We start from the raw sequence: 10,736 nt of genomic DNA on the forward strand, positions 1-10,736 counted from the left end.
TTGTCCCCCATATTGGAGGACACAGAGGTGCAGAAAGACCCAAGATATCGCCCCAAGCCACACTTCATAACCTACAAAGCCGGTGTCTGAGCTGCACCACCATCTTATTTTCTGCTACAATCATCCTTAACCCCTTTTCTCCCCGCACCCGCCGTGGTGCTAGAGATGGAGTCCAGGATCTGGTGCATGCTAGGGACGTGTTCTGACACTGAGCTACATCCCGGGCACACTTTTTTTCTTATGCTCACAATGAACTCTAACTAGATGCGCCAAAGCTTTAATCACCTTAAAATAACTTCTACAACTCCCCCCAGAATGGTCTGCACTCATGTCCAAACTGATCACCCACTGTCATAACAATATGAATTAGACACCAATGATCCACCTCTAAGAGTTTTTAACTGCCTAGTTCACAGGTCAGCAAATTTTGCCCAAAAGGGCCAGATAGCAAATCTGTTAGGCTTTGAGGGACAGACAGTCTCTGTGGCAAGAAATCAGTTCTGCCCTTGTAGCAGGAAAAGCAGAAAGAGGTGATGTGTAAATGAATGAGCACAGCAATGTTCCAATAAAACTTTATTTATGGACAAAAAATTTAGAATTTCAAACTCAGGATGTAGTGGCAGTGATAGGGCACCTGGCCTAGCTTGTGCAAGGCCCTCGGTTCCATCTCTAGTACCACAAAACAAACAACAAATGTGTTCTGAATTTCCTATAGTAGGAGGAACATTTCAAAACCTCTAGTGTATGACTGAAACTATACAGTGCCAAACCCTATATACATACTATGATCTTTACTATACATAGGTATCTATGACAAAGTTTAATTTACAAACTAGGCACTGTGGGAAATCAACAAAGCCAACCATTAAATGTAACAATACACTAGGGCTGGGAGTGTGGCTCAGTGGTAGAATGAATGCTTGCTTGGCATGCAGACCCTGGATTCCATCGCCAGCACCACAAAAAGCATACTGCAATTATTTAGGACTTACGAATTATTTATTTCTAGAGTCTTCCAATTAACATTTTCAGATCCTGGGTAACGGAAACCAAGGAAGTAAAACTGAATAAGGAAGGACTACTCTCACTTTCTTTTGCTTTTCTGTAATGATTTTAAGACACAAATGTCACTATGCCTCCGGGGCTGTGAAAAAGACAGGCTATGGGCCAGAGCTGGGCAGCAGTTCGACAATCCTGGACCAACAATCCACAGGTCCAAAAGGAAGCCAGCATGCCACATGATTTAGTTCTTGTCTTGTTTACCTGTTTGTTTTGTTTGCAGTCTGAGGTAGAACCCAGGGCCCTGCACATGCTGGCAAGGGCTCCCACTGAGCTCCACCAATTTGTTTCCAATTTGTTGCTACCAATCTTTCCTCATCTAGGAATACTTGCTATTGCTGAACTCTCATTTCCAGGTATTCTCAAGTGCCAGAGAGGGGATTCAAGAAGATCAAGTGTTTTTTCTGTATTGTAAGGAATTCCAGGGGATGGTGAAAACAAACCGAGGAGAATTTCTTTTTTTCTTTTACTAGCATGCCTTCTACTTTATGCACAAACAGCACACCCTTTCATCAACACAGGGAAACATCAGGAGGCTTGTCAAATATTTCATAAACTCGAATTTGGTTAAGAAGATAAACAGTTGGATTTAAAAGAAAAAGCCTGGCTAAGACAGCTTTGCTGGCTTTTCAAATCCAAGTGCTTCAGAGGGGAGCCGATCTCATTATCACACGGCACTGCTGTCTGAGGACGCCCAGGGAGCCGAACAGGGGGTCTTCCCTCACTATCAAGGGAAATCGAATTGGGTTCAGTCTACTAACCACATCACCTGAAAGTGGCTAGCTAAATTTTTTGACAAAGTTGATAAAACCTGTGGCAAACATATAATGTTGTTGAAATCCAGACTGCAGGAAAATGTAGACTTCACTTGCATTGTTTTGGGAAAAGGAACACCTTGAGATTCTCCTTCATGTTCTACCCTTCATCATTCAGGAGTTGGTGAATTTTTCTGAATACAGAGCCAAATCGGAGAGAGTTTCAGTTCTATGGGCTGTATGATCTCTGCCACAATTCCTCAACTGCATGGTTGAAGTAGGAGAACAGCCACAGCAGCTGAGACAATGATACACAAAGGGGCTGGCAATGTTCCATAAAACTTTATTAACAAGAAAACTAAAGTGCAATGAGGCACCCACAGGAAGGAAAGACTGCAAAATGACAGGCAGAGGAATCAAAAATGGGTTCCAACATGAACCCTAAAGGACATGTGGCCAGGGCAGAGGCACAACCGTGGACCATGTGGGCAGGGGCCGTAGTTCAATGGGAGAGCGCTTGCTGAGGGCCCTGGGTTCCATCCCCAGCAGTGGGGGAAAAAAAAAAAAAAGAGAGAGAGAGAACAAGACCATTCATGAGGTTCACTTTCTGAGATGTATAGCAGCCTCCACCAGGCATGTGAGAAAGCCTCTCTGTTATATAAACGTAACAATGAGATAATAGTTCTCTGGCACAAAATACAACCACTGAAACAGAACCTCCACTTAGCCTTCCCTTCTTAGCACAAGCTTCCTTTCCTTGACAGGCCAATGCCTCGCCTCCCAGAAGTTGCTAGTTACAGCTTGAAGAAGTCAGAAAGGTGTCTTCGCACCATGCACGGGGCCAACGGAGGGATGGGCAACACCTTGGCACGTGTCATTTATGACAAGAACAAAGGCCAGATCTGACGTGGGAATAAATTATCAAAGCAACGCAGGACAATCATGGTAACGAGTAGCCCTGAAACTGGACGTGACCCTGGTCTAGGTCAAATATCACATTTGCCCAATTCTTGACCATCATTTACTGATGTGAAATTTAAAAGGGACAATGTACTATCAACTATTTTCTGACTTTATGATAGGCTTCAAAATGAATCTTGGATGTTTGCCCCACGATAATTTGGATTGACTTCCTGCTTTAGGGAAAAAAAAAGGATGAAAAGCTGGGTGTGGTGGCAGGCACCTACAGTACAGCTACCTCAGGAGGTGAAGGGGAAGATCACTTGGGCCCAAGTTTAGGGCGACAGAGTGGAGACCCCCATCTCAATAAATAAACCAAAAAGTATAAACCAAAGTTCCTTTTTTAGAAACGAGTTTTATTTTCAATGCTATTAGAATTCTAAAAACCTGCATATTTACTTTTATTTCTCCTTCCAGGTTTACCTACATGTCAAGATTTCAAAAACCAAAACACATCAATCAACTACAGATTTGGGATGCCAACCAGCAACGTCCCCTTGTAGCAACGAAACCCAGAACTCCCTTTCACAGAAACTTCTGGACCCAAACACTGTATTCCTAGACCAAGACTTGCTGTTTTTTCAAACTTAAAATCACCTACATGAAAAGCAGACTTGAAACCGAAGCTTCTGGAATGTGGTAAGTATCATACACAAAAAATTTCTCTCATTCACACAAGTGTACACGAGCGGCCCCCAAAGTCACTTTATTTAACAAAGGGCTTAAAGCAAAGCAAATTGTCTCCTAACACTCGCCTCAAACACTGCCCAACTACCCCCACACTCCTTCCTCTGCAACCCCTCACTGTGGTCCATCCCATCCCTCCTTACTAACAGTTTAGGGTCTAAACAGGAGGGTTGGGTTTTTGTCCCTGTGACAGGTGACCTGATCCTTCAAGTCCTGGGGATGACCTCAGCTCACAGAGTGGCTGAGCAGATTGTCACTGGGATGGGGGACAAATCTGAAATCAGGGCCCTGGGGGCGGGGGGAGCCCAGAGCCACTGTCAGATCCAGCAAGCAACACTGAACTCATTATTCTTTATAACACTGCCCCAAAGAGGTTACTTCAGACTTAAACATCAACTCTTCTGCTCAGACCCCCTGGATTAAAATGATTTTTTTTAAAATTTGGGCAATTCTAACCAAAGATGGGTGATTATTAAAAATATAGCAAGAAATATCCAAAACCAGGTTTCTTGTGAAAGCTTGGCAGAGGAAAGATTCAATGGGATGGAAGGACCTAGACATGTTCTTTCCTCTAAGGGAAAGTGCATTTTACCAGGCCCCTCCTGGAAACCTTCCTGAAACCCCTTAAGTTGACAACATTCCAATTCAGAGGCCCAAACATGAAACTACCTTTGAAAACAGTGACATGGCTGGGAAGCCACGGCATTTTGGGTGAATATTTTTCCACCCACCACGAGCTTTAGGCTTTCTGGGAAGGTCCCTGGTTTTCTGGTCAAAAGCATTCTTGAAGTCATCAGGAACGGAGAAATGAAGACTTGACATCCGGAAAAAAGAATCCTGGGTTCTGTATCCAGAGCTCAAGAGCCAAAGAGTCTAGAAAAGGCAGAGGGCAGAATGACCATGAGGATGGGAAGCTACTGCTCGAGAAATACTGTTAGAGATTATTTTATTTTACATCATTCTCTGCTCATGGGCAATGTGTGAATGTAGTCAATGATACCATACTATTTATTTAATTTTAATCTGGGATTATAAGCGCATACCACCATACTTATCTAACATGTATTTGATGCATTTCAAAGTAAGTGACAGATATCAGTACCGCTGATCCCTAAACACTCACAGATTCCTCCCCACATTTCAAGTTATTTTAGGATTTCCTAAAATCCCAAAGTAGCTTAGCTTAACCAACAAAGAAGTGGGTACAGGGAATAATGAACTGTGCCCTGGGCTTCACCAACGTCCTTAGCAACTGCAGCAGTCACTGCCACGGACCATCTCGAGTGGATCCTGTCCACTCAATGGAGGTTTGCCTCCCACTCAGGTCCTCAGTCAGGGTGGATCCCACGTTTACTTCATGCAACACGCACCACTGACGTCAGACTATATACAGGACTCATCTGACCTTTACTTTCAAAACACTCATGTATGCACACAGAACTTTCTAGCATATCATCAGTGATAGCATCATGACAGTTTGTAGCACAGGAGTCCTTTGAGTTACCCTGTTCTTGGATATTTAAGATGACTTCTACGCCTTTTGTTTTTGACAATGTCTTCTTAATAAAAGAAAGATAATATATGACTACACCCTCCCCCTTTTCAGTACTAGGGATGGAACCCACAGCCTCATACATGTTAGGTAAGTGCTCTGCTACTGAGCCATACCTCCAGCCCTTTTTATTTCTATTTCAAGACAAGATCTCACTAAAGTGCTGTGGTCGGCCTTGAACTTGAGAGCCTCCTGTCTCAGCCTCCTGAGTAGCTAAGATTATAGGCATGCACCATAGCACCCAACTTCATTTTCTAATTTCCCAGAAAAGTCACTCATCATCTTCCTGAGAAAAGTCTCTCCCTCTCCTGTCTCTTCTCTCCCTTTTTCTCTTTGTGCTGGGGATGCAGAGTTACAGTCCCAGCTAAAAGTCCTTTCTTGAGAGAATCTTCTCTCAATCAAAGCCCCCAATTAAAAAGCTGGCCTAAATCAGGGCTTTACATGCCTTCTCTTAAAGGACCACAAAGTAAATAGTACTGGCCTTTCTGTGCTGCCACGCTTTTCTACAGCACTGCAAATGGCAGGTTTCCCCCTATCCTTTAGGTCTTGATTTAAGCAGCACTTGCCCAGAAAGTCTTTCTTTCCCTCACCTGTGAAACTGGGAGCTCCCTTCCCATATGCCACCTCAACTGACTGTTTCCTTTCTGCTTGTTTTTTTGGTCCATGTCTCACAGTTTTACTGTGCACTTTCTGGGGGCAGGGATTATGGCTGTCCTGCCCTCGGCCTTAAGTTCAGAGTACAGCCCCAGATGGAGGGCGAATGCATGGACACCTACAGAGACAAAAGGCTGGAGTCACTTTCTGTGAGTCCTGGTCACACTTCCTACGCTCATCTGCACATTGCTCGACCACAATTGCAAGCCCTCTTTGTTTCTGGGCAGGAATCGTTCATGCTCCCAAATCGACTCTGGCCAGGCAGGACACCTTGAGAAGAGTCTCTTTGGGAATATGTCATGGTTCTCATTCTGGGATCTAAAACTTTCCACAGACAAAGTCAAACCCCTTCTCCCCAAAGCGTCTAAATCCTGGAACACCTCAGATAGGCACAGAGTCAGCAAACCCCAATTCAGAACCTCCATTGCTCAGGGCAGTCAACATTTTGTCCTCTACCTTTTCAGGGGACAGACCTGGTGAGGCCTAGAACTTAGCATTTATTCCAGTCCATTTACTGTGAATCTCATGATTCATTAACAAAAGTATTAAAATCACGGCTCCAAGAAAGGAAGGAAAAGCAATCTGCTTAGGTTTTTTTTAGCCTAATGAAAAAATAAAAGTGGCGATAAAAACAGAAATAAACTCTGAATACATTTCTAGAAATGTTCTAGAAAGGCTGCTGGAGTAGGATCTGGCAGCAAGATAGGCCTTTTAAAGTCATATTTTCCACCTAGGCAAATGCCAAGTACAGGCTGAGATCAGTAGAGGTGGCAAGAAGGGACAAAGCCATGGGCTCAGGGCAGATGCCAGGCACCAATGGGACCTGGAGGACACCCTGTTCTAACAGAAACTCCAGCCAGGTGGGGACTTCAGAACTCACTTGTTTGGAGACTTCTTACTTTATTGTTTTGTTTTTTGGTACTAGGGATTGAAACCAGGGACACTTAATCACTAAGCCACATCCCCAGCCCTTTTTTTCTATAATTTACTTTGAGACAGAGTCTTGCTATGTTTCTGAGGCTGGCTCTGAACTTGTGATCCTCCTGCCTCAGCCTCCCAAGTCACTGGGATCATAGGCATACACCACTGTTCCCAGCAAGAGCTCTTCCTTTCGAAGCACAACACATGACCCAAAAGCGCTAAGTGAAAGGACACAGAATGACCACGAAGTCATTCATTCTCATTCTGGCGAATGACCCAAAGAAGACAGAAGAGGCTGGCAGGGGCAGACTTACACAATCATGCAGAACATCATGAAGACATTCCACAGGGCAATGAAGATCCGAAAGTATCTGAGGCTCAGCAAGAATTCCCGGATGTTGTCCCCTAGAAAGTAAGAAAGCACTTTTATGGCACAGCTAACATTCTCACTGTCCAATGCAGTAAGCTTTTGCTTTTATTTTTTAATATTTTTAGTTGTACTTGGACATAATACCTTTATTTTTGTTTAACTTTTTATGTGGTGCTGGGGATTGAACCCAGTGCCTCACATGTGCAAGGCAAGCACTCTACCACTGAGCCACAAGCCAGTCCTGCAGTGGGCTTTTGTGACTTCTGCCTGGCTGCACTCACAGCCCTGACCTTCCGGTGGCTATGTGGCTTTCCCCTCCATTTCCCAGCCCTTAGCTCTCAGGCCAGTTCCCTGAGAGGACAAAGCCCAATGCCTCTGATTGGTTCAGGGAGAGTCATATGATCCAATCCTGTCCAATAAGAGATTCCCCTGGGACTTTTGCCTCAACTACTTAGAAAGACACTCATTTTTTGTCAGGTTTGCTGTGCTGGGAAGTTTTAAGCTCAGTGCTTTAAGGCAGGGGTCAGAAAACCGGCCCACAGGCCAAATCCAGCCCTGGCTGCCTGTTTTTTTGTATGGCCTGTGAGCTGAGAATGGCTTTTACATTATTTTCAGTAGGAAAAAACATCAATATTTTGTGAGCCAACTGGCCCACAGCCTTGCCCATCCAGTTACGTATCATCTCTGGCTACCTTTGTACTATCACAGCAGAACTGCTCTTGCGCCAGAAACCATACAGCTCACAGAGCCTCAAATATTTATCTTGCAGCCCTTTACAGAAAAACTTGCTGCTCCCTGCTGGAGGGTCATCTTTGCTAACACAAGCCATGGTGACACAGAAGAAAGGAAAATTGAGAGCTGGAGAGTCAGAAGTTAAGAGGGCAGGTCTGAGACCTGGATCCAGGGATACTGATGACAACTCTACTTTAACCACTTTTAGTAGAGTCTGAAGTGTATGCAACTAGAAGCTCCCTAAGCAGGGCAAGTGCGCATGGGGGCGAGGCATCGAGCTGCTTCGAGGAAGTTTACAGGCTCCGACTGCAACTGCAGAGTTTACTGCAGTTCAAATCCTGGCTCTGCACTTCTGCACATGTGACCTGGGGGTTCCCTGGACTGTCTCTGCTCACTTCATCCTGTAGAGATAGTGGTGATGGGTAGCTGAGAAGATCTTAGCACAGTGCCTGACACACAAGGGGCTCCTAACAAACACAGCCACTATGGTACAAGGGTCAGCCAGTGAAGAGGACAAGGAATAAGGAGCATGCCTTTCAGGGGAGCAGCAGGCAGGGTTCTGGGTGGAAGGATCTGGATGGAAGGAGGCTTGAGGGAGATAAAACATGCTATAAAGTGGCAGATCCAGAAGTATCCAGCAAACTCCTGTCCAGGTGCCCCTCCTGCCACTGACACCATTTCTGAGCCCTTGTGCCACCACAGCTGATTTAGAACAGTAAAGCACAACCCCAGAGCCTGGAATACTGTCTCCCACACAGTAGGTAGGCAATATATAGCATGAATGGATGAACAGATGGTCTAGTGATTGAAGAGTACAACCTCTGTGTTCAAAAAACCCAATTCTAATCCTGACTCTGTCACTGATGTGCTGTGTGGCCAAAGGCAACCTGAGTCACATCTCTAGGTTCATTTTCTCATCTGTAAAATGGGGAAATGATCCTTACCTTTCAGGGTTGGATGTGGAATGAAACACTAGCAGGAAAATCCTAACAGGGTTACCCAGGGATGGACCCCCCCAATAAAAGGGAACTGCTGAACTGTCTAAACTTCTGCTCCCCAGGGTTCCTGTCATCCATATGCATCACAGAACCCTTCACCTTGGCTGTGGTACCTCAAAGGGCCTGCTGTCACACACTCCAAATGCAGCTGCAACCCCATGAACATCCTGTGACTCCTGACATCACCTCTTTACCACCTATTTCTTGTTGAAGAAGTATTTGTCCTGCCCCATGGTAAATTCCATGAGGTAGGGACTATATCTGTCTTGTTCCCTGCTCTACCCCAGCACGGAGAGCAGTGGCTGGCAATGAAGTGGGTACTCAAAAAATGTCTGATGATTGACTGACTGACTGAATGAATGAATGAATATGTTACATACAGGTCTCTTTTGACTCCTAAGAGTCACACGAATAAATTCAGTAGGACATAAATTCTGGGTCTTCCAGAAGCAGTGTGGGTAAGAGGATACAAATATGAAGGGGTTTGGGCCTGGAATGAGGGGGAGTCCCCAGGCCCTGCCTCAATGGGGTCCTGCTTCTCAACTCTACTCAATGGGTGCCAAGAGGTCTCCCAAATCCCAAGCCTCAGGACTGATTTTCTGATTTAAGAAAAATCAGATATCTAAACTTTTATATTAAACCTCCCAATTTATTCAAAATCTATTGTTGGCAACTAATTTTAAAAACATACAAGTCGGGCTGGGGTTGTGGCTCAGTGGCAGAGCGCTTGCCTAGCACAAGTAAGGCACTGGGTTCGATCCTCAGCACCACATACTAAAAAATAAATGAATAAAATAAAGGTCTATCAACATCTAGAAAAGATTTAAAAAAAAAAAACATACAAGTCTGCAGCATTCTGAAAGCAATAGCAATAGGTGAGGCTGTTCGTTCCTTCGTTCGTTCGTTCATTCATTCATTCATTCATTCACATGCACTAACATGCTAGCACTGTGAGGGCACCAGGATAAACCAGGATGAGATTGGGCCCCTCCTCTGGCGTTTACAATCCAGTGCTAGGGGCAAACAGTAGTCAAATAAGAGCACACGTAATGAAAAATTATAACCATTGTAACAGGAAGTGATATAAGTGCTGACTTATCAGAGAGGGTCTCAAGGAAGAAAGGAGGAGCCGGAAGAGGGCAGAAGGAAGAACACAACCTCAGTCCCAACTCTCTCTCACGCACACAGAATCAGTTAAAAATAAAACTAGGTAGGATATGGTGAGAAAGAACCACACTCTCTGAAGTGAACAGTGCGAAAGACCTTACCTGTACTGGGCTCCCTTGACTCCTCCCCAAAGCCCTGCGTGTCCTTCTTTTTCCTATTAAGAGAAGGAAGACCGTGTCCGCTTTCATTGGGACATAAAGAACGCTCAGTGGCCCGAACCTGAAACGCAGCTCAGAAGGCCGTGAACACTAAGCTTCGGACCTTGTGGTGCCGCTGACTTGCTGTGTGACCTCGAAGGTCTCTGGGCCACCACGTGCGCGGCTCATATAAGCCACACCCGCAAGGTGAACAGGGTGGTACAAGGGCAGCGCGTATGTGGCCGAGGGTCCAGGGCAGGGCAGGGCTGTTTCTGGGGAATGCGCCTGAGGCTCCCAGAGGATGTGAACAGGTCAAACAGATAATGCGAGCGACCGCATTAAAATTTCCGTAGTGGCGCAGAGAGTCTAAGGAAGAAACACCAGGGTGGAGGCGTGACCAGAGGGCGACCTGGGACGTGGGGCGGGGCCTACGACGTGGGGCGGGCTTACGCTGCGGGGGCGTGACTCGGAGCTCCCGGGGGAGCCGCAGTCTTAGCGCGGCCTACTCACAGTTTAAAGTTGAGCACGGCCCCAGCGTTCATCAGCAGCGTCCTGCAGAAGGAGAATTACGTTTACTATGGCCGCCCCTCGCCCCATCTGGCTGTCTCTCCCCATCCTCTGGTCCCTCTACTTACCCAAAGAGCAGGATGTCCCCGATCATCTTTCCAGACGAAGCACCCGTCAGAACCGGAAACGGAAGCTCCAGGAAGGGAGGGGAGAGGAGCACTAATTGGCCAATCCCGA

At 45.7% G+C, this 10,736-nt stretch overlaps 1 protein-coding gene across 3 annotated transcripts; it reads right to left on the reverse strand.

Annotated features, from left to right (window-relative positions):
* Positions 1 to 2,339: 2,339 nt before the first annotated feature.
* Positions 2,340 to 10,734, reverse strand: SMIM7 (small integral membrane protein 7; the record flags this gene model as incomplete). 3 transcript variants are annotated; one of them, XM_079115845.1, is made up of 5 exons in its annotated part: positions 10,628 to 10,729; positions 10,503 to 10,544; positions 9,957 to 10,009; positions 6,903 to 6,993; positions 2,340 to 4,334 (listed from the first exon to the last, which is right to left on the reverse strand). In XM_079115845.1, the coding sequence occupies exons 1-5, from the start codon at positions 10,651 to 10,653 to the stop codon at positions 4,319 to 4,321; spliced, it is 228 nt and encodes a 75-aa protein (XP_078971971.1). In that variant the 5' UTR covers positions 10,654 to 10,729. The 3 variants fall into 3 exon arrangements, with proteins under 3 accessions (XP_078971971.1, XP_078971969.1, XP_078971970.1); XM_079115843.1 differs by lacking the exons at positions 10,503 to 10,544; positions 10,628 to 10,729 and adding an exon at positions 10,117 to 10,362; XM_079115844.1 differs by lacking the exon at positions 2,340 to 4,334 and having other exon boundaries at positions 6,899 to 6,993; positions 10,628 to 10,734.
* Positions 10,735 to 10,736: the final 2 nt, after the last annotated feature.

Source organism: Sciurus vulgaris (genome assembly GCF_902686455.1).
Source record: "Sciurus vulgaris genome assembly, chromosome: 16".
Classification (NCBI taxonomy): domain Eukaryota; kingdom Metazoa; phylum Chordata; class Mammalia; order Rodentia; family Sciuridae; genus Sciurus; species Sciurus vulgaris.